Source organism: Bradysia coprophila, unplaced genomic scaffold (genome assembly GCF_014529535.1).
Source record: "Bradysia coprophila strain Holo2 unplaced genomic scaffold, BU_Bcop_v1 contig_151, whole genome shotgun sequence".
NCBI classification, from domain to species: domain Eukaryota; kingdom Metazoa; phylum Arthropoda; class Insecta; order Diptera; family Sciaridae; genus Bradysia; species Bradysia coprophila.
Genome location: NW_023503423.1, coordinates 1,693,470 through 1,715,866, shown reverse-complemented (window position 1 = coordinate 1,715,866; position 22,397 = coordinate 1,693,470). Strand labels below are relative to the sequence as shown.

The following is a 22,397-nucleotide window of genomic DNA, read 5'->3' as shown; positions in this document are numbered from 1 at the left end:
ATTTTTTTTCAACATCATTATATTCGGCCTTCGATTACCTTCCAAATGAAACAAAAATTAGGAAAAACGGATGAAATTGACTCGAGTTATATGCAAAATACACTTAGGGCCGAGTAGCGGCCTTAGTCCAAGGACCCAAATTTAATTTTTTTTCCAACAACATTCTATTCCTCGTTCGATTACTTTTCAAATGAAACAAAAATTAGGAAAATTGGATCAAATTTACTCGAGTTATATGCAAAATACACTTACGGCCGAGGAGCGGCCTCAGTCCAAGGACCTAATTTTCAAACATTTTTCTCACCACATTCTATTCGGTATTCAATTACCTTTCATATAAGACAAAAATTAGCAAAATTGGATGAGATTTACTCGATTTATATGCAAAATACACTTAGAGCCGAGGAGCGGCCTCAGTCCAAGGACCCAAATTTCAAACATTTTTCTCACCACATTCTATTCGGTATTCAATTACCTTTCAAATGAAACAAAAATCACGAAAAAAGGATGAAATTTATTCGAGTTATATGCAAAATACACTTAGGACCGAGTAGCCTTTCACTTCTAGGGCCCTAACTCACGGGCCATTCACCCGATTTTAATAAACTTTTTTTTCCTGGATCGGTATCAACATTACCTATCTTTTGCCGTTTCATTTACATTTCCAACGTTTTTTTGCCGTAAATATCCCCAAAAGACCTTAAAGCACTTAGGCGGCCCTAACTCACGAAGGGCTGACCCAAATATGCCCATCTTCGAACTTAGCCTCACTTTTTTGACTATCTTTCAGGGAAAAAAAATTTTTGAAATCGGATTTGATTTACTCAAGATATCGACGTGACAGACGGACGGACAGACGGACAGACGGACGGACGGACGGATGGACAGACGGACAGAAGGACAGACGGACAGACGGACAGACAAAATTTTTATTGCGGATTCATCATCTATGAACATAGGCAAACACTTTGCCCTTACCGTCTGCTTCGAATTCCATCAATTACACACGGCATCGTAATCCTATAAGCCCCTTTGTACTTCGTACGGGGCTAAAAAGAAAATCAATAATATACGAACAGATCATTAAAATAACTGAGTTCTTAGTGAATTAGCTACAACAGACTCGACCACAATAATTTCTAATGAGCGACTGTTTTTGGCTGTCGTTCAAAATTTTCAACGCTTTTGAAATCGGTACGGTTGTATGGCGAAAAACGTTTTTGTTTCCGTAAAATAATTGTTGGATATGTGAAAAGGTTTTGAGCAGAGCTTTTATGAAAAAATTTTCAGATGAGATAAATGATCTGTTGATATTTTAATGCACATAACGACCGATCATTAACGTAACAAGGAATTTTTATTCGAAAAAATTAATTTCAAAATTTAAGTTTAGTAATGATGACAGGGATTTCTCTATATTTACATTAAATCGCATTAAACTTTATGCATGTAAATTAATAACAATGACAACCGAATAAATTATGGTCGGATAAATGGCTCGTTTAACGAATTGTTGTTTACATTGACTGAAACTCTGAAGTGGTGGCTGGATGTACAAACATGTTGGGAAGGGGGTGTCAGACGAGATCTGTACGATCATCAAATCAATTGCATTTTATTATTCGGAAATTTAATTCTTTAATTATACACGGAAAAAAAAGAAATATTCAATACCAATTTAATGTAAAAAATTGGTATCGAATATATAAATATTTGTGGCGAATATATTAGATAAACATTTGTAGCAAATAATTAACTATATTCGTTACAAATATATAAATATTTGTCCGAAATATATTTAATTATTTGCCACAAATATTTTTTTTATAATTCGTCATAAATAATTAAATATATTTGTAACAAACATTTACATATTTGCTACAAATATTTATATATTTGTAACGAATATATTTTGAAATAATTTGTCACAAATAATTAAATATAATTGTGAATGTGACAAGCAAATTACCTGAAATTTTGTGACAAATATAAATATATTTGTCACAACTATAAATATATTTCTAGCAAACAATTCTTTCCAAATCTTTTTTTTCCGTGTACAGTTTGTTCAAAAATGAAATGCACAGTTTTTAGTATTTCGAGACATTTCAAAATTGCAATCTGTCAGATAGTAAAGGATGCGTTTAATTACCCGGCGCATTAAAAGATTTGAAATTTGAATGATTTTTTCCACAGCTACATATTTTTGCATGTTAAGTTTCTTACATTTTTTGCAGATAGCATTTTAATAGTAGGAAACTTAGATTTCGTAGGAAGAATTCGCGGACGGAAAAATGTAAATTTATTTTGAGTCTGAGTATTGTTCTACATCTATGATTTCTCTTAGATCGTGTTTCTATTCAAACAAATCGATGGTCTTTGAATACTCAAATCTGTAGAAAGACCGTCTGCTTCATACATTTAGCAAATTTTTTACAAGAAGTTTTATCAGCACTTGAAGTGACGATATTGGAAACACGAATAAGCATCAGGGAAAAAAAATTGTGAACAATTATTTTCTACAAATATATAAATATTTGGCACAAATATGTAAATATTTGTAACAAATAAATTCGCAATTTATTTGTGACAAATATATAAAATATAAAATAATTTTAAATTATTTGTTATAAATATTTTGAATATTTGTGACAAATAAATTCCAAATTTATTGTGACAAATATTTAAATTATTTGTGACACATATTTTATAAATTTGCAACAAATATTTAAATTATTTATTAGAAATAAATTCAAAATTATTTGTCATAAATATTTTAAAAAATTGTGACAAATAATTTAAAATATTTGTCACAAATAATTTTGAATTTATTTCTCATAAATATTTGAAATATTTGTGACAAATATTTAAATATTCGAACCAAATTTTCAACATTAAATTTACTTCGAATAATTGAATTTTTTTCCGTGATGATTTTTTGCTGCTAATTGAAGTTGAACAGTTAGCCGCTGTACAACACCATCGATTTCTTTGAATAAAGACACGATCTAAGAGAAATTATAGATGTAGAACAATACTCAGACTAAAAATAAATTTACATTTTTCCGTTCGCAAATTCTTCTGACGAAATCTAAGTTTCCTACTATTAAAATGCTATTTGCAAAAAATGTAAGAAACTTAACATGCAAAAATCTGTAGCTGTGGAAAAAACCATTCAAATTTCAAATCTGTTAATGCGCCGGTTAATTAAACGGTGTTAGGGAATCTCGCGCCGCGTCATTCACAATAACTCACAAAGTGACATCTTCCTTATACAAAATATGTGAAAATATGAATTATTGTGAATGACGCGGCGCGAGATTCCTAGCAACCTAATTAAACGCATCCTTTACTATCTGACAGATTGAAATTTTCAACTGTCTCGAAATACTAAAAACTGTGCATTTCATTTTTGAACAAACTGTAACAAATTCTTTAAAATCTTGAAAAATACTTAAAATTCCTAAGATTTCCCAAAATTTCCCAACAATTCTTAAAATTCTTCAGAAGTCCAGCAAATATTCCGAATAATAAGTTATGTGGAAAAAATCGCCACAGTGACAGTTTCGATTAAAAGTCGGTCTTTTCTATCTGTCAAAGTGACCCTTAACCTCAAACGAAAATAAAAGATTTTGCGACCACTTTGCATATTTATTTTCGTTTGTCGTTTGAAAAGACCGCCTTTTAATCACAAATTGTCAAAAATATTAAAAAAATATCTGGGGGCGTTCAAAGCTATCGCAAGTCAAAGTAGATGGTCATCTGGTCGAGATAAAAACCTTTAAAGTTAGCGACTTTGAACGAAATAAAAAATCTTTTTTTTTTCAATTTCAAGGCAAAGCAACAAGATTTACGCAAATAAATGGCTTGTTAAAGTCACAAGTACGGAGCTCAAACGTTTTTTGTGATAAATTAAACCGCCGCCAAACCGTTATGAACAGTCAGAGAAGTGAAAAGTATAACTGAATAAGTGAACTATTAAAAATCGCCGAAATACTTTTATTGCACAAATGCTGAATCATGTCAAACCATTTCGAAATTTGATCATTACCAAAGGAATTATTCATGACCCAGATTGAAACTAAAAACGAATGCCACTCTTCGCACTCATTTTATTCTTTTTTATTGCCAAACAAACCCACAAAACAGCCGTTTATTGTCCATATTCCCATCAATAAAAAATTATCTCTCGTACGTTACTGTGTCAAAAAACGAAAACGTATCATCACAAATTGAATATTGGGAATTTTACAAAATGAAAAAAAAACCGAACGAAAATTGAAGAAAAATTCTGTTACTAACTGCCCTATGCGAAAGTTGACCATTACACAGAAATTTGTGCCCTCCGAAAATGATCGATTATATTTGGACTAATTTCGGTTCATTTTTTTTTTCATTTTCCTATATGTGGAAATCAACTTTCGCATGGGACAAGTGGTAAACTAGAATACATTGCAAACAACTTTGTTCTCTTCGCAAACTCACTCGTGTTTTTTTTGAGCAACTTGCTTCGGCAACTCACCTTCGGCTCGGATATACAAACTCTGCATTTGTTGAAATGACTCTTACCGCAGCTTGTTGTTCAAAAACACACTTGTGAGTAAGATTTTATCACAAGATTTTCACCTCCTGTAATGAACTACTTTCGTAGCATCCAGTGTAACTTATATTGCGTCGATATTAATGTAACGCACGTATATAAAGTGATGAGAGGATGACAAGAGATATTCTGTCGTCGGTCTTCATGATGGGTATCGAAACAAATTGGTTTCTAATACATTTTCAAGCCTTTTCGCCGATACAACGTGTAGGATCACACGAACAGTTACGTGTAATTTTCCGCAAAAGTTTTTATTTTACGAAACGTTCAATCAAAAAGGGAGACATTAAAAGGGAAAAACGTTCTGCACAATCATATTGCGTGACAATAGGACTCTTTTAAAAAGGGTTTAATTTTGAAGCCGACATATATGAACTATTGTCAATACGCGGTCAATACCTTTGACATGACATTATTTTGTATGATGACATCAAGGAGATTCACCATTCGTGTATTCAAACCTTGCCCTATGTTTAATATTCCTGCGAAGAATTTATCAATCGATAATGTCGTCACTTAACTTGTCGGTGAAATGAAATTCTGACATCTGTCAAAAATTTTCAGCTCACGACTATGAGAATTTCATTTCTTCGGTGGGCTGTATACTCGACTTAACATGAACCGAAACAAAAATTGAGAGAATTGGTAAAGATTCTTACTCCACCTACGAATAGCGACGCGAAAGAGGCCTAATTCAAATTTTTCTTATGGTCGTCTGTCAAGTTTGACAGTACAACAAAAGAAAAATTTAAAATCGATCGGTACGGTACGGCAATTGACATTGTTTGATTTTTGATTGGAAAGGTTATTCTTTTTTTTGCTCTCTGAACACGCTATATGGCAGTCCCTGGTTACCGCTGTTCATTTGAGCTGACAGTGACAAGCTTTTTCATCGTCATCCTTAATCCCGCCTCTTTATCATTTCAATCAATTTTTCTGTTATTTCAAATCAAAATGTACCTAAAATGCGTTTGATTGATAGACTGATTGATTTTGTCGTTTTGGGATCAGTGAACCAATGTAATATGGGGAAAAGAACAACGAAATTCAGAAGCAAAGTTTTATTGACCTCATCGCATTACTTTAAAGCCCCGTCAAAATAGCATATTGTAAGGCGGTTACTGCCTTCATTCCATTTTTTTTTTCTATTTTCATATTACCTATACGCGACATGTATGAATGTCCGTTCTTCAAATAGTACGAATACGAAACATTAACCCTTCATTCATATTGTTGAACTTTACTCGAAGCAAAATACAAATGCAAAAAAGGGCTATATGCGTTTCAATACCGCCAATGTCAAGTGTCTATTCTAAGAAGAAAATTATTTATTGGACGACGAACATTAATTATGCAATTTGCCTGTGTATTGGAATTGAATGCGAACGGTTCAACATTATTGAGCGTATTCACCCGTTCATTGTTTTGAAGGCTTAACATTTTGTTTGCCCGAGATGAATGAAAGTTTGTTCAATCACATTTGATATTCGTTCGGTTTTTCTTGTTTGCTCTTCGCCCGACTCTAAAGTTGAGAGAGAGGAGAGAGATGATATGGCAATTATTTTAATTTTCTCGTGATTTTCATGCTGTTTGAGAAGTGTGTGCCGCACCGGTATCAAATTATTCGCATTTACCTGTAAACTTGCAATGACCGTCACTCGACAATGCAAAAACGGGTGTAATGGTAGAGTGATTCTAATCACTTGACTTTGACTTTGCTTGACTTTCGTAACCATCGAAGGAGAAGCTTCCAATAGCAGACATCCTTAACGTTATGACTTTATACAAAATGTTGCAAGCTTGAACGTTAAATATTTGTTTGGATTTTTGTCTTTTCGTTACAATTCGTTACCATCTCGGTAACGTGGTTTAAATATCGTCTAGTACGCTGATACCGTAATTTTTTGATAAAGTTACAAGCACAAATACAAATACTCAAATACTATTACTGTTGTCGTACAACCTCGTTACCAACTAAAAGAGTGGTAGTATTGTAACTCTGGTAACGTTACGCCAGTGAACGAAGAAATAACGTCAGAACCATGCAGTTTAGCCCATCTCCAATGTAAGTGGGGTGTTGAGGAATTTCGCACCGTGTCATTCACAATAACCCACAAAGTGACATCATGGGCGCGCGTTAGCATAGCGCCCGTGACGCAAGTCCTATTACTAGAAAAAATTTCAAAATTTTTTTTTTGTCGTAGAATGCAGAACCATATATTCAGCAAATATTGTAGTTCCACAATTCAAATACAAATGACTCCAAATTACCATTAAAAAAAACTAGGCGTCCGTACGAGTTCAACGAGCTATCACACGTTCTTGCAGCTTAAAATTTGGCCACGCAAAAAATTCTTCCAAGAAGCCCCATTTCCATACATTTTGGTCAATTTCAGTACTTTAAACGAAATGAAAAAATCCTACGTTACTTTGTTAGTCCGTCCGTCCGTCCGTGTTTCCTATCATCTAAAGTCTTCTTTAGATTTTGTTGAAATTTTGGGAGTAGATTCTAGTCGTCATTCTAAGACATTCCAGAAAAAAACGAGCCATCAGAACAGTCGGAGCGTTTGCTGCGACTGAGCCCCGTACAAACCCGTATATCTATTGCGTACGTGACCCTAGTGCGTCTGTCACCCTACTTTGACCGTAAGCCTATTGCGCCGGTTAATGTAGTTAAAGTAAAATTATTATGGAATGTGTACATCTTAGAAATTGCGCATAGCGCAATTACGAAGCCCCGTACGACGTTCCTTTCAAATGAAACAAAAATTTCAAATAGCCCTAAAATTTTAATTTATTGAGTATAAATACACATAGGGCCCTAGTACCGGCCTTAGTCCGAGGCCCCAAATTTATTTTTTTTTCAACTACATTCTATTCGGCCTTCGATTACCTTCTAAATTAAACAAAAATTACGACAAACGGATGAAATTTACGCGAGTTGTATGTAAAATACACATAGGGCCCTAGTACCAGCCTTAGTCCGAGGACCCAAATTTTTTTTTTTTTCAACTACATTCTATTCGGCCTTTGATTACCCTCCAAATGAAACAAAAAATACGGAAAACGGATGAAATTTGCTCGAGTTATATGTAAAATACGCATAGGGCCCTAGTAGCAACCTTAGTCCGAGGACCCAAATTTATTTTTTTTTTCAACAACATTCTATTCGGCCTTTGATTACCTTCCAAATGACACAAAAATTACGAAAAACGAATGAAATTTACTCGAGTTCAATGTAAAATACACATAGGGCCCTAGTAGTGGCCTTAGTCCAAGGACCCAAATTTAATTTTTTTTTCAACAACATTCTATTCGGCTTTTGATTACCTTCCAAATGACACAAAAATTACGAAAAACGAATGAAATTTACTTGAGTTCAATCTAAAATACACATAGGGCCCTAGTAGCGGCCTTAGTCCGAGGACCCAAATTTAATTTTTTTTTCAACAACATTCTATTCGGCCTTTGATTACCTTCCAAATGACACAAAAATTACGAAAAACGAATGAAATTTACTCGAGTTCAATGTAAAATACACATAGGGCCCTAGTAGCGGCCTTAGTCCGAGGACCCAAATTTAATTTTTTTTTCAACAATATTCTATTCGGCTTTTGATTACCTTCCAAATGACACAAAAATTACGAAAAACGAATGAAATTTACTTGAGTTCTATGTAAAATACACATAGGGCCCTAGTAGCTTTTCACTTCTAAGGCCCTAACTCACGGTCCACTCACCCGATTTTAAAAAACTTTTTTTTCCTGGATTGGTATTGACAATACCTATCATTTGCCGTGTCATTTACATTTCCATCGTTTATTTTGCCATAAATATCACCAAAAGACCTTAAATCACTTAGGTGGCCCTAACTCACGAAGGGCCGACCCGAATATGTCCATCTTCGAACTTAGCCTCACTATTTTGACTATCTTTCAGGGAAAAAATTTTTTTTGAAATCGGATTTGATTTACTCAAGATATCGACGTGACGGACAGACGGACAGACGGACAGACGGACAGACGGACAGACGGACAGACGGACAGACGGCCCAAATTTTTATTGCGGATTCGTCATCTATGAACATAGGCAAACACTTTGCCCTTACCGTCTGCTTCGAATTCCATCAATTACACACGGCATCGTAATCCTATAAGCCCCTTCGTACTTCGTACGGGGCTAAAAATTGGGGGGAACCGGCCTCGTTTCGGAGCTAGGGCTCCTCGAAGTTCTCATATAAGCCCCATATAAGAACACCTTTAAGTGTGTGTGTGTGTGTGGATGGGTATGGTAGAACTTTGTTCGCTTTTGGTAAGCTCTGCTCGCCTCAATTTTTTTTTCCAAAATTTAAAATTTTTCAAAATTTTTTACATTTTTCAAAAATTTCAAATATTTTCAAAACTTTCAAAATTTTCAAATTTTTTTCAAAATTTTCAAATTTTTTTCAAAATTTTCAAATTTTTTTCAAAATTTTCAAAATTTTCAAAATTTTTAAATTTTTTCAAAATTTTTAAAGTTTTCAAATTTTTCAAATTTTCATAATTTTCAAATTTTTCAAATTTTTAAAATTTTTAAAATTTTTTAATCTACTAATTCTTTCAAAAGAACTGATATCAGTCAAAAACACTCAAAAGAGTAAAAGTGACGCAAGTCCCTGTGCATACTTCCAAAACAACTGATATCGCTGGATGTGACGCATTCTGCGCTTGTACGCAAAAACGGTAACAGGAAAAATTTGACCAAAGAAATTCTAGAAACAAAATCTTACCAAAAAAATTTTGCGTCACAAGTGGCAGATGTTGAGGAAAGTATACTTTTAAGAATTTTTTTAAAATAGACAAGAATACGTCCTAATACGTCCGAATCATCTGCCACTTTGTGACGCAAAATTTTTTTGGTAAAATTTTGTTTCTAGAATTTCTTTGGTCAAATTTTTCCTGTTACAGTTTTTGCGTACAAGCGCAGAATGCGTCACATCCAGCGATATCAGTTGTTTTGGAAGTATGCACAGGGACTTGCGTCACTTTTACTCTTTTGAGTGTTTTTGACTGATTTTCCTTATACAAAATGTGTCATTTTGTCAATTATTGTGAATGACGCGGCGCGAAATTCCTAGCAGCCGTTTGACAAATATTTATGGTATGTGACAGCCAAATTTCCCTTTGTCCAAATGTGGCACGGTCGCTATCATTTCAACGACGACGCACGCCTCTACGAAGGTTCTTATTTTATGCGTGTACCTAAAAATCTTTCTGCTGATTGTCGCTCAAAATGGGATCGTTCATTTCAGATGTTGCTTCACTTTCATCACATTTTTTTAAACGAAAAAAAAAATCCCAATGCTCAAGCCATTCATCCACACATAATACCATTTTTGTTGTTATTTTCCATCTTATACCTGATTTATTTTCACTTTTTCTCTTTTGCATTTTCATTTTCGTTATTAGAGTATTGCATTCCAGCACTCACAACGCCAAGATTCAATTTTTCAATTATATTTTTCGGATGATGTGTATGCGAAGGAATTACATTTATTTTTCGCGTTATAAGAGTCTATAAAGTGTCAACGTGTCGATGCTCCTTTCGTCGTGGGTTGTTTTGGTATACAGATTTCGTTCGACAACCGAAAGAGATTGTTGATGTAGGCCTTGGTTTGCAGGGGGAAATAACCTACGAATTGCACAAACAGCTGCAGGCGATATGAAAAGATTCACCATTGACAGACTTATATACCGTATAAGTTTTGTCGGAGAGTTTTGCTGACGACAGGGATGATGATAATTCAATTACATTTTCAAACTATTTTATTAACTTCGTACAGACATTATAAGTATTATCATTAACTTATTCAAACGCAGATCAGAACTGGTCGCTTAATAAATAAAAATAAACATTTTCATGGATGATATTCAGCAGTTGTACGTGCCTGAGGCAATTTTCTTTTTCAATTTTCATTTCATGAATGAAACGTTTCTTTTCTTTTGTGTGTCTGATGAAATTAAGAGTAATGATTGTCGGAGTATGGACGCGAACAGCGTTCCTGTAATTTATGCAAAATAGAATAAATGTAGGCGGGTAGGTTAGATACTGGAACGAATAGTGTAGTGTCTAATATGCAATTATTGACAGTAGCAGTGTGAGTTTTTAAAAATGTTTCGAAGTAGTCTGCTTTCAGTCACTCAACAAAGGCGCTTTTCGCGATCGGGTTGTTATTGGTTATTTATGACATAGAGTGGAAAGTACTTTAGGCTCTAGATGTATAGTTATGACATCTTGAGCCTAATTAAGGTTTTTGCACTGAGATTCATACAACGGTCTATGCAGCAGAGGCATCTGAAATTTGCAAATTTTGCCCATTATGATGCTGAGTTGTATAAAAGCAAAATGGTTGAATATTGTAGTATGGACTGAGACAAATATTTTGGTCGATGGTTTCAAGTTTTGTAGTGACAGGACGGGTGGCGCTGTAATCCAAGATTGCGTCTACAACTGAAAACTGCTTTGTACTCATGTCTGGTCATATTAAAACACTTCTAGTCGCCATTCCGGAACTTGTTGCCATGTTTTTTGTTGTTGTTAAAAATGAGACACGGATTATAGAGAATTCAATTATAGAGAAGCGATGTATAACCCCACAATTCGTCCAGAAAACGCCGAAGTTACAACCAAAATGATACTTTTGTTAAGACGACCGATTACAGCGCCATCTTTTTGTTTTGTAATTTGGACAAATTTTTTGCAAATCAGAAAATTTAGAAATTCTGTTTACTTAAATCGGATTAAACAATTGATTTTGTAAAGCATTTTCTGGACACTTTTCAAAGCCATCTTGGATGACAGCGCCATCTGTCTCTGGAAAACTTGAAACCGTCGTCCAAAATATTTCGTCACACAGATTGCCATTTTATTAGATACGCGGGAACACATAAAACGAATCCATCTAGTATGACTATGAAGTTGTCAAATTTAAGTAGCCAGCCACTACAAAAAGGTATAAAACTGGCAAATTTTGTGTGGGTCGTGTCACCCACATATCCGAAAAGGCATGAAACTGTCAAAATTTGTGTGCGTCATCCGCGTATCTGCATCTGCATGACCTCCCCAAGTATACTGCCTTGGTGACATCAGTGGAGAAGTAAGAAAAGTGTTTTTGATTTGTTGACGGCAAGTGATTGGATGAGCATTGGAAGACAAATAATAAAAAGTTGTTGTTTTTTAGTGGACGATATTTAATTGGATAATAAGTCCTGCTCCCCGTTGACGAAATGTTTCCACACATTTATTTCATTCGCATTGTTATGTGTAATAGGATCACGTATCCGCTTGTTTTTTCTACTTATAACTGTAAAGGACGATAAGTTGCAGGGGATATAAAAACGGTCATTTCGTTTCATTTTTTGCTTATGAATTTATTTTTCCTGTTTTATGATGTTCGCAATCGGGTGAATACGTTTCCATCGTAACGTCGTTATGCAGGATTGAGGTACAAATGCGTATAACTGAAATGCTGGAATATAAGGACAGTAAATTTTTAGATGATTTTGTTGATAGTGATGGGTTGAAAGTTATTATTACGTTGGCCATAAACATCATAGAATAAGCCCACAGAAAGTTCATAATAAATACAAACTGGTTTTTCCCGGGAAAGCGCTCATGGTTTGCATATACGAATGCAGTTGAGGAAAAAAAACCAACCTCTATGTTGGTCATACCTTTGTGCATATCTGGCGAATCATAACAGAATTAAAAGAAAATTTTGATATCGTTGCATCACTAAACCCGCATTGTTTCAGGATAGTTTTATGCTTTATGGTAACGTTTTATCGTTTTGGACGCATGGCAGCACATACCATTACGTCACATTCGTGACGATCACACCAAGATTCATACAGTTTGCAAATTTTGCACATTAGGATGCTGAGTTGCATCAACAACTACTATAAACTTTTTAGGAACTGCTGAGACATCTGCCTTCTATTCTTATTTACAGCAAAATGTAAGACTGGAGTCCGATATTTGGTCTCAAACACACTCAGAAGAAGTAATAGTAGATTATGCAGTGCATAATATGCACCTTTGTCAAAATAAACATTTAGGACAGACGTGCATATATGGTTTTTTATCTGCCGAGAACATATGTATCGAGATAAACAAGTTTGCCCTAGAGGGATAACATCGACATTATCGTTCATGGCAGATAATATATATTACACACTTGTCACGAAGAAGTCGAGGCTTGCCGAGACTGATAGTGACAAGTGTGTACTCTATTTTATCACATAAGCGAAAACGAGACAACAACATAGAACTGAAGTGTAATTTTTGAATTATTTTTCTAGTTAAATAATTTTGACAGCCGAACATCGCGCGTATGTGATAAAAGATTTATTCGTATTGTCGATTCTAAAAGAATCTGAAAACGGTGCTATAAATAACTGTTCATAGGTGACAGCAACCTGCAATTATAACGAGTATTGTAATCATGTATATAAACGCTACATACTCGAATGCATTTGCCTCAATTTTAACATTTCAAGGATATTATGTGGATGCTAGTAAGTCTTACAAACCAGAAACCGTTAAGCATATTAAAAGAATACCGAATTGTTTATGAATACATTAAAAAAAAACTTGAAATCCGCGAAAATATATTTGCATTACTGTCGCTTTTGCCATCTAGTCTGGTCTCAAAGGCGTTCTGCACGATCCGGTTCTTAAAAGCAATTTAATGATTGAATATTGTAGTACAGACTGAGACAAATATTTTGTGGACGATGGTTTCCAGTTTTCTAGTGACAGATGGCGCTGTAATCCAAGATGGTGTGGAAAACTAAAAAATGCTTCACACAATCCATTCTAAATCACATTTAATTAACTAAACCAAATTGCAGCCTGGATCGACAAAAATATGTCCAAACTACAAAACGAAAAATGGCGGTGTGATCGACAGTCTTAACGAAAGTACCATTTTGGTGGTAGGTTCGGTAGTTTTGGACCAATCGTGGATTTATACAGCTCAAAATGTTCGTAATTGAATCCTTCCGTTCTATTGCAAAAAAGATGGCGCCATCTTTTTAAACGGCGACTGAAGTGTTTTAGTACTACCAGAACGTCCGATATTTTTTAGCCTATTTTGAACTAATTTTGATCGCCATTTAAACTTGTGGTCGTTTTTTTTTGAAACATTATATTCGCATGTTTCAAAAAAAAAAGATGTGGAGGGAATATACAATCATTTTGGGCTGTATAACTCAAAAATTGCCTAAAAATATCGAACGTTACACTCAATTCTGGTAGTACTAAAACACTTCTAGCCGCCATTTCAGAAGGTGACGCTGTCATTTTGTGATGAAACGGACACGAATTCAATTGTGAACATTTTGAGCTTATAAATCCATGATTGGTCCAGAATACGCCGAAGTTACAGTGAAGATGGCACTTTTGTTAAGACGGTCGATCACAGCGCCATCTTAATGTTTTGTACTTTGGACATATATTTTGCAGATCAACCATAGTTCAAGGAAAATTCAGAAGTTTCGTTATCCTTAATCGGTCTAAAATGGATTTAGTTTTCGACGCCATCTTGATTTACAGCGCCATCTGTCACTAGAAAACTTGAAAACATCGTTCAAAATATTTGTCTTAGTGCATACTACGATATTCAATGATAAAATTACACGTTTCGTTCGCCCTTCATTGAATAAAAGAAATTTTTTCAACAATTTTGGTCAAGTCAAAGCAATACAACACTTTGTCAATGTTGAATTACTGACCAAGCAAAACAACAATTTTATTAATAAAATTACTTTTGACAATCCGATCGCGAAAAACGACTTTTCTGGGCAACTGAGACCAGACTAATCTGAAGGCGAAGATAAAAACCAAATGCACTCATCACGTTTCCAGTGCAATTTTCATCATTTTGTCTTTATGATGATATTGTTTACTGACACTAGCGAAAGCAAACAATTCATCAGATATTCGTATACCAAAAAACAGTATAAATGTTGTACAACGCGAGTTTCTGATTCATCGCACCAAACAATTTACTTTTTGAAATAATATTTCTACCTATCCGCTGTGTAAATATTTATAAATTCATTCTGTAATTTTGATCGCTCTTTTTTCATGATTTTTTTTTTCTTTCGTTCAGCTGTGGGGAACACGGTAAAGTTTGTATATAAATAATGAATTTACATAAAAAAAACGTTTTTTTTTGGCAAATGAACGTTTGTAAGATTGTTAAAAACGTCTAAAATTAGAGAAAAAACTTTTTTTTTTGTTCCGACCGTGTCAATATGTTTGAAGTTTATGATGAGACATTACAAAGGAATACAACGAACATAAATGAGTGTGATGGATGATTTGTATACGGAAAGAGGTGGGCACGCGGGCAAAAGTAGTGAAATTTGTTTCATTCAACGTTTTTTTTTCTCCTCCTTTTTACGATTTTACTGTCATGAGATGCACGTTATACCTGAATGATTATGACTGAATCCATATGGAATTCTGATTTTCATTCATTTTTATTTTTATTTTCATTAACAAAATGGGAGAGAAGAGATTCTGAACGGTTTTACCATCGACCATTCATACGTCATACAATTCAATTCCGGATTGAATATTCAGACGATTTTAAACGAGCTGGACGGGCGAAAATATTTGAGTTGAGAAGATAAAGTAATCAGATTTGGGCGTATAATGAATAAACACAAGAGCAGAATAAAACGGAAACGCAACATTTTTAAGCTTAAAAAGACAATTTTATGTCGAATTAAAAGATTATAATTATTCCTCCGAATTGTTTGTGCTTACAACAAATAAATTGAATAAACCGAGGATTGAAAACAACACCATTCATATATCGGTAATTCTATTGAAAAAATATGTTACAGACGCTACAATCGGTTCAGTTCGAATTAGTGCCTATTTTTCGTGAAATTTTAGTGAAATTTCGTGAAATTCATGAAATTTTGTGAAATTCGTGAAATAAATTTTCAAAATAGGCACTGGTTCGAATCACTTTATTTATTTTGGAATTTTAATTTCGGCTGGACACCACCTATCGAAAAATTATTAATTAGATAATCTAAATTAATGTATTTTGCAGAAAAAAATTAATTTAATTCAAGTTAAAGTAAGAAATCCTCATTGAAATTGCGAATATTAGCGAGATGGTATGGTATGGTATAGCAGAATTTAAACGCTACACCATATGGTGATGATATGTAAAATCAACTTGATAAAAACAAAGTTCTATCAAAATGGTACATCGGTACACACCATTTCGATTTTAGAGAGTGTTATTGCCGTTACCACGTTACATTTTGTCGAATGGTATATAGAATTCGCCATATACCTACCTATACCTATATCACTTACATTCATTTCCCGAAGGTGTTAAAAACGATAGGGGGCGACATTTGGAAAATTTGTGCATCATCTTGATATTAAATGGTTAAAATGTTAAGTTTGTAGACTTTTGCAAAACATATTATGAATCTATTCCCTGAACGTAACGTGCTATAGTCGCATTCCTCGAACGAAATACTTGTCTAGATCAATGACACAGTATAAAAAAAAACTGGTACGCAAAGTGAAGATAAAAGTGGAGTAAATACTTACTGACCTAAGCTTCATATGGGCCTGTTATGCATCCCCACGAAACGAAGATCACGCACTGACTAGAAACCATGTGTCTATGCTTCCATCCATATATCATAGATGGAACTGTAAGTCACAGTGTGTAGTGATGACACGAGGGCTAGATAACTAGTAGTTCACAATAGTCTCTCACGTTTGCAACTGTGGCCAAGGCAATATTGTTTGTTTCTTATGGTTCGATTTTTTTTGACATAGAAACAGTTCATTCCGTCACTGAATTGCATAATACGTTGTATGCAACATGAATCGTATGCTGTTATATTATCGTAAACGATGTCTTGTCAACCCGAGGGAAAGCCGAGTCTAGTGCAATAATATAACCTAGCTGGCTATGATTCTTGTTGCAAAATTGTATATTTACGTGCCTGCTTACTCACTCTAGGGATTATATCCCTCGCCTTGGGCTCTAGAAACAAACTTCCCTCTCGTGAGTGAGCATATTGTCCCGCAGACACGCATTATATTTTACGTACTAGCGTTCCGTAAGCATTTTTTTACAGTCACAAACAGTGCTGTAAAGTGAACTTTACCGCTCGATAGCATGTAAATAACTATTATTTTGTCAAACTATCAAAAAAATGGATCACAAAATGTAAGCATCTACACGTGATGGCTTGTGGCACGTTGATGCATACACACCTATCATTCGGTATCACTATTAATAAAGTCAGCACTAAATTAAGTAATATTTAAAAATAGAAGTAAAAGCGAAAGTAAAAGCCTGCAACGAAAGGAGATTTTTTTTGTGAGTATGCAGAATTGCAACCCGAGCCGAAGGCAAAGGTTGCATGATAACACACCGGAAACGCTCTTTCTCCATGTTATGTATACGTAAGACTTTCCGGAGTCAATTTTATCGACTGGTTTTATACTTTTCTTTAGCGTAGGCCCCATATTAATACCGATGAAAGTAGTCTCATGATGCTCTAGCAGATTAAAAATTTCGTTAAGTAGTCCTCAAGAATTCCATTTTCTGAAACTTTGAACATGATGCTGTGAGCGCATTCGCGTAGATATCTAATCCCATCGTTTAGTTCAATCAGCAATTGGCTCAGCAGGTTAAATATTGTCGCTGAGTAAACGTTTCGGTGGATTAGAAATCACTGATGCGATATCTATTGTTCGAATAGTAATTGCGGATAAACCCACATGTTAGGAAAATAGCTCGAATCATCAATCAGTTTCAGAACAATAAATTTTCTCAGTATTACGACGATTAACCGCGCTAGTAATAGATATACCGATTCGCTGCTTTCAATTTTCAATTAGTACATTCTAATTGGTCTCGAAACTATTCGATTAGTAGAACATAAAACTTCATATTTCTCTGAAAATCGTTCACTGAAAATACACCATAAATGTGTAACACACATTCCTGACGAAGTGTTCGATCATTTTATGAATCAATTGTATCAATTTCCATTAAATTTTATTTATTTTTTTCTTTCCAGATCGATAATTAGCAGTGGTGATTCGACATCGAATATACGCTACACATTCACCGCGGGACCGACATCAAGCATAAAATACAGTAAATTTGACCAAAGTCCGAACATTACGACAGTAATTGTTGAGCGATAATTGCCGTAAGAATAATGATAAGCGTTTCAATAAATATTTAATTTATTCATTAAACGCGGTTTGTGTGTAGACACCGAAGTCCGAAGTGATTAATACAACAAACCTCAATATAAATTTCATTCGAACGTTATTAATAAATGCGGTGTGTGTGCTGTTATTAATATATTGGCGTACTTAATGTACAATGGACATGATTGTTGGCACAAACAATTTTTTTTTTCAAATTATGTTTACATGGACAATTAATGTTTACGACAAAGACAAATTTTCCGGTTAAAAACTTAATTTAACGAAAAGCGAAAATTTGTTGTTTTATTATGTTGGTGACACTGTAAGAACACTTAAAACATAACGAAAATAATAAACGGTTTGTCTGTTACACTCCACTTAAGTGGGAAAATCATTGTTAGGGCCACAGAGAGTCAATTGAGTGATATAACATAAAACAAATTCAAATTTTTATGTTTACGTTAACAGACTGTTGTGCATTGTTATCAGAAAACTACCGACAAAACGTGACCCACAGAAAACGTTTAGTTTTATGCGCGAAAAAAGAGATAATATGACGGGATAAAGACTTCGTTGTAATCGCAAAAAAAAAAACAACAAACATTCTTTCGTCGTGCACGTGGAATATTGGTGAACTAACAAGGAAAAATTCCACCGCAAAATTAATCGAAAATTAAAATTGCAAAAAATAAGAGTCTAGCAACAAAACAGCCACTTAACTCTTTAAAAAAATATTTATATTTATTGCATCATTAGCATATTATGTGGACATTGGACAATAACAATTGTACAGTGGAGCGTGTGCTGGAACAGTTTAAATACCGGGATAATTATAGTGCTAATTGCTAAGCAAATAAATAAAAAATAAAAATTGGTGCGCCTAAATACACGCGACATTCGTTTCGTTTAAAAAACGATAACATTCGATAATTGATGGGATAAACAGAATTTGAATGAGTAAAGAACGTTTACCCATCGCGATTTAAAGTTCTAATTTTTTTTTTGTTGTTGCGTCAGCCTAACACAAAAACTTTAAATAATAACAAGAAGTCTTGAGAGGCGCCGGTCAAGTCAGCACATTCTAATCAGCTGTCTAGCTAAATCACTTTCATTCTGATCGGCACACAAATCTACCAGCAAGTGAATTTTAAAAATCAGGTTAAAAAACTTTGCATCATCAAAGAAATCTTTGACAGCCAACCGAGAAGAAGAAGAATAGATTCAAACGATAGATGTGAACGAACCCCAATCGATATAACAATTAAATGTTTATTTTTAGACAGCCTCGTATTATAAATGGAAACAAGTTTTGTTTTTTTTTTCTCTCTCTCTCTCTCTCTCCGTATATCGATGTGACTGAATAGCATCAACTCCGAAATTATAATACTCAACCAAAACAATTCATAATTCGAGCGGTTTTTTTTTTGTTATAATCAATGTGGGAAAATCCTAATAGAACCGCTTTACAACACACACTCTAAATTGTAATTCAAATCTTTTGGTGTCGCTTTTTTTTGGTTCTGTCTCAGCTGGTTTAACTCAAACGATACAAAAGCCCAGAGCGCGCGTATAAACCGATATTCGATTCAAAAGCACACCAATATTATCGGAACGGATGAGTGTTTGTATAAAATGATAATTTATGTGCTATGCTGAACACCATCACCAAAAGAGAGAAACGACAATACACAAAAAAAACTTACCAACCAGCGATAATGCCAATCTGCTTACAACCGCCAACGCGTGAATGTCTATTGCTCTGAAGTCATATTCAGTTGAAAAAGACGAAAAATCGGTAATTTTTGTTCGAATTAAATTTTAAAACAACTTAAAAAAAATCAAAGTTCAAGTTCCGCGCGCGCCTACAACATCTAATTCGACAAACGGATTTTTGAAAATTAATTTTTTTTTTGTGATTTCGCTTTATGAATCGGTTGAATCGATTACATTATATAGCAAGACGTGAAGAATGAAATTCCAATTTTTTTTGGCTGTTTAATTGAAATCAAAATTGCCAAAGATCAAGGAGTGTGTTGTATATTACATCGTACGACTGAACGACTCAAATGACTCACCCATCACAGCCAAGTTGTAAAGAAATTGTTTTTTTTTTGTGTTTTATTTAGTGGCGGATGACATTCAGATTTAGTGAATTTTGGACTAACAATCTCGGATCAATATCATTTGCATAATAAAAAAAAATTGGACAAAAAAGTAACTTTAAGCCGCCCATATGATCTGGCAGCAACCTCTAAATGAAACATATGACTCGTTGACACCTGTGAATATGAATTTAATACGAGAAAAGTGTTTACGTAATTAGTGTTAAATAGACGAAAACCAAAGAGCGTTACAAATAAACAATTTATTCTCATAACACCAGTCACACCATACTAAGCAAATAAAAAAAAAATTAAAAAAAATTAAAAACTATGTTTAACCATGGCCGTCGATTACATTATCGCCTCCGTACTAATAATATCAGCGATAATAAATGCGCTGGCCCTCGGAGCATTTTGGGTGACACCGAGTCTCCGTACCACAGCTAATCGTTTCGTCATCAATTTACTTATCGTCAATCTGGTCGGCTGTGCCGTACTCATACCGTCGCTGTTCGTGTGCGGCAATTCCATCGACAATATTGTCGACGCATTGCCGGCCAGATCAATTGTCGAGAAAATAATCACCGAAAATGTGACCATTGAGGATCGGATCGAGTGTGCGAACCGAACGGTGGACGGTCGCAATTGTTCCGGTTGGATCATTGAGAATGAGAAGAAGATCGTGATCCAGGAAATTGCGGAAAGTTTCGACAGTGGTGATATGGATGCGAGCAAAGTGGTGGGAAGGCAACGGACTAGATGCTGGGGATTTGATTTGGCCACGGCGTTGGGTAAGTCGAAATGGTTTTCTGTTTGGAATTTTTTGTGGAAAATTTATTTGTTTTCTTTGCACTCAACACTGCAGTTCGTTTTGAATAATAAGCAATACTCGTTTAGCTAAGGCAGTACTTTTGTTGGTAATTACCATTCTAAATCAATTAACACCTACTTGTGTACACGTATATGTACAATTAAAGCGAATGTTGTTAACTAGAATACCAGTAGATCCGGGGAGCTGATGTGTGTATATTTTGTCTTTAACTTAAATAATTACGCGCGTAGCTGTGAACCAGCGAATAAATAACAACAAAATTCTTGTTTGTATGTTTGCTGGGGCTTTTTCGAAAAACTGGTCGCCTAGGCAGTAATGACTCGTGTACCAAAGCATCCGATAATTTATTTTTAAACAATTTTCAACATAGAAAATTTTAAGTGAAAAATTCCACTCAAAAAAGTTGGACTACACGGATTCGTACGATTTCGTACCATCAATCATGTACACCGCACGTTTTATGCTTTAATCTCTGAATTAACAGCGTTTCTCTGTGAACGATCTGTATATGCAAACTTCGAATTTTAGTCAAATACCTGACCATTCCGAGATCAATCAAGATTTTTTGATCACAAGGGTAAAGTAGTCGGTGAATGGAAGTTCAATTCAAACTCAGGGTTTATTACCGGTAAATTATTTACCGAATTTTTTGAAATTCATCAAAACTTAACGAGCTTTAAAGAAACTTGGCGAAATTTTCCAAAACGTAACGCTAAATTTAACGAAAGTGATCAAAATTTACCAGAATTTATTACAAATTTTACCGAATTTTAACGAAATTATTCAACATTTAGCAAAATTTACAGAGAAATTTAACGAAACTTACTAGAATTTACGGGGAAATTTACCGAAATTTAACGAAATTGATCAGAATTTAACGAAACTCACAAAAAATGTAACGAAATTTTCTAAAACTAAACGAAATAGACACAAAATTTAACAGAATTTACCGAAATTCAACGAAATTTTTCAAAATTTACCAGAAATTTGCATCGAAATTTAACCGTCGAAATTTAACGAAATTGATCAGAATTTAACGAAACTCACAAAAAATGTAACGAAATTTTCTAAAACTTAACGAAATAGACACAAAATTTAACAAAATTTACCGAAGTTCAACGAAATTTTTCAAAATTTACCTGAAATTTGCATCGAAATTTAACCGTCGAAATTTAACGAAATTGATCAGAATTTAACGAAACTCACAAAAAATGTAACGAAATTTTCTAAAACTTAACGAAATAGACACAAAATTTAACAGAATTTACCGAAGTTCAACGAAATTTTTCAAAATTTACCAGAAATTTGCATCGAAATTTAACCGTCGAAATTTAACGAAATTGATCAGAATTTAACGAAACTCACAAAAAATGTAACGAAATTTTCTAAAATTTAACGAAATAGACACAAAATTTAACAGAATTTTCCGAAGTTCAACGAAATTTTTCAAAATTTACCAGAAATTTGCATCGAAATTTAACCGTCGAAATTTAACGAAATTGATCAGAATTTAACGAAACTCACAAAAAATGTAACGAAATTTTCTAAAATTTAACGAAATAGACACAAAATTTAACAGAATTTACCGAAGTTCAACGAAATTTTTCAA

General features: G+C 34.1%; 1 protein-coding gene across 3 annotated transcripts in view; it reads left to right on the top strand.

The window, feature by feature from the left end:
- The window catches only part of LOC119074334, a 62,900-nt gene that overhangs the window by 21,983 nt on the left and 18,520 nt on the right, over positions 1–22,397 (top strand). Inside the window, exons 2-3 of one of the 3 annotated variants that reach the window (XM_037180421.1) lie at positions 17,716–19,649; positions 19,981–20,747. In XM_037180421.1, the coding sequence (XP_037036316.1) occupies positions 20,297–20,747 (451 nt within the window). In that variant the 5' untranslated portion in view covers positions 17,716–19,649; positions 19,981–20,296. Of the gene's footprint in view, positions 1–17,715; positions 20,748–22,397 lie in introns of those variants that run through there. The other 2 variants (XM_037180422.1, XM_037180420.1) reach the window with 2 other exon arrangements.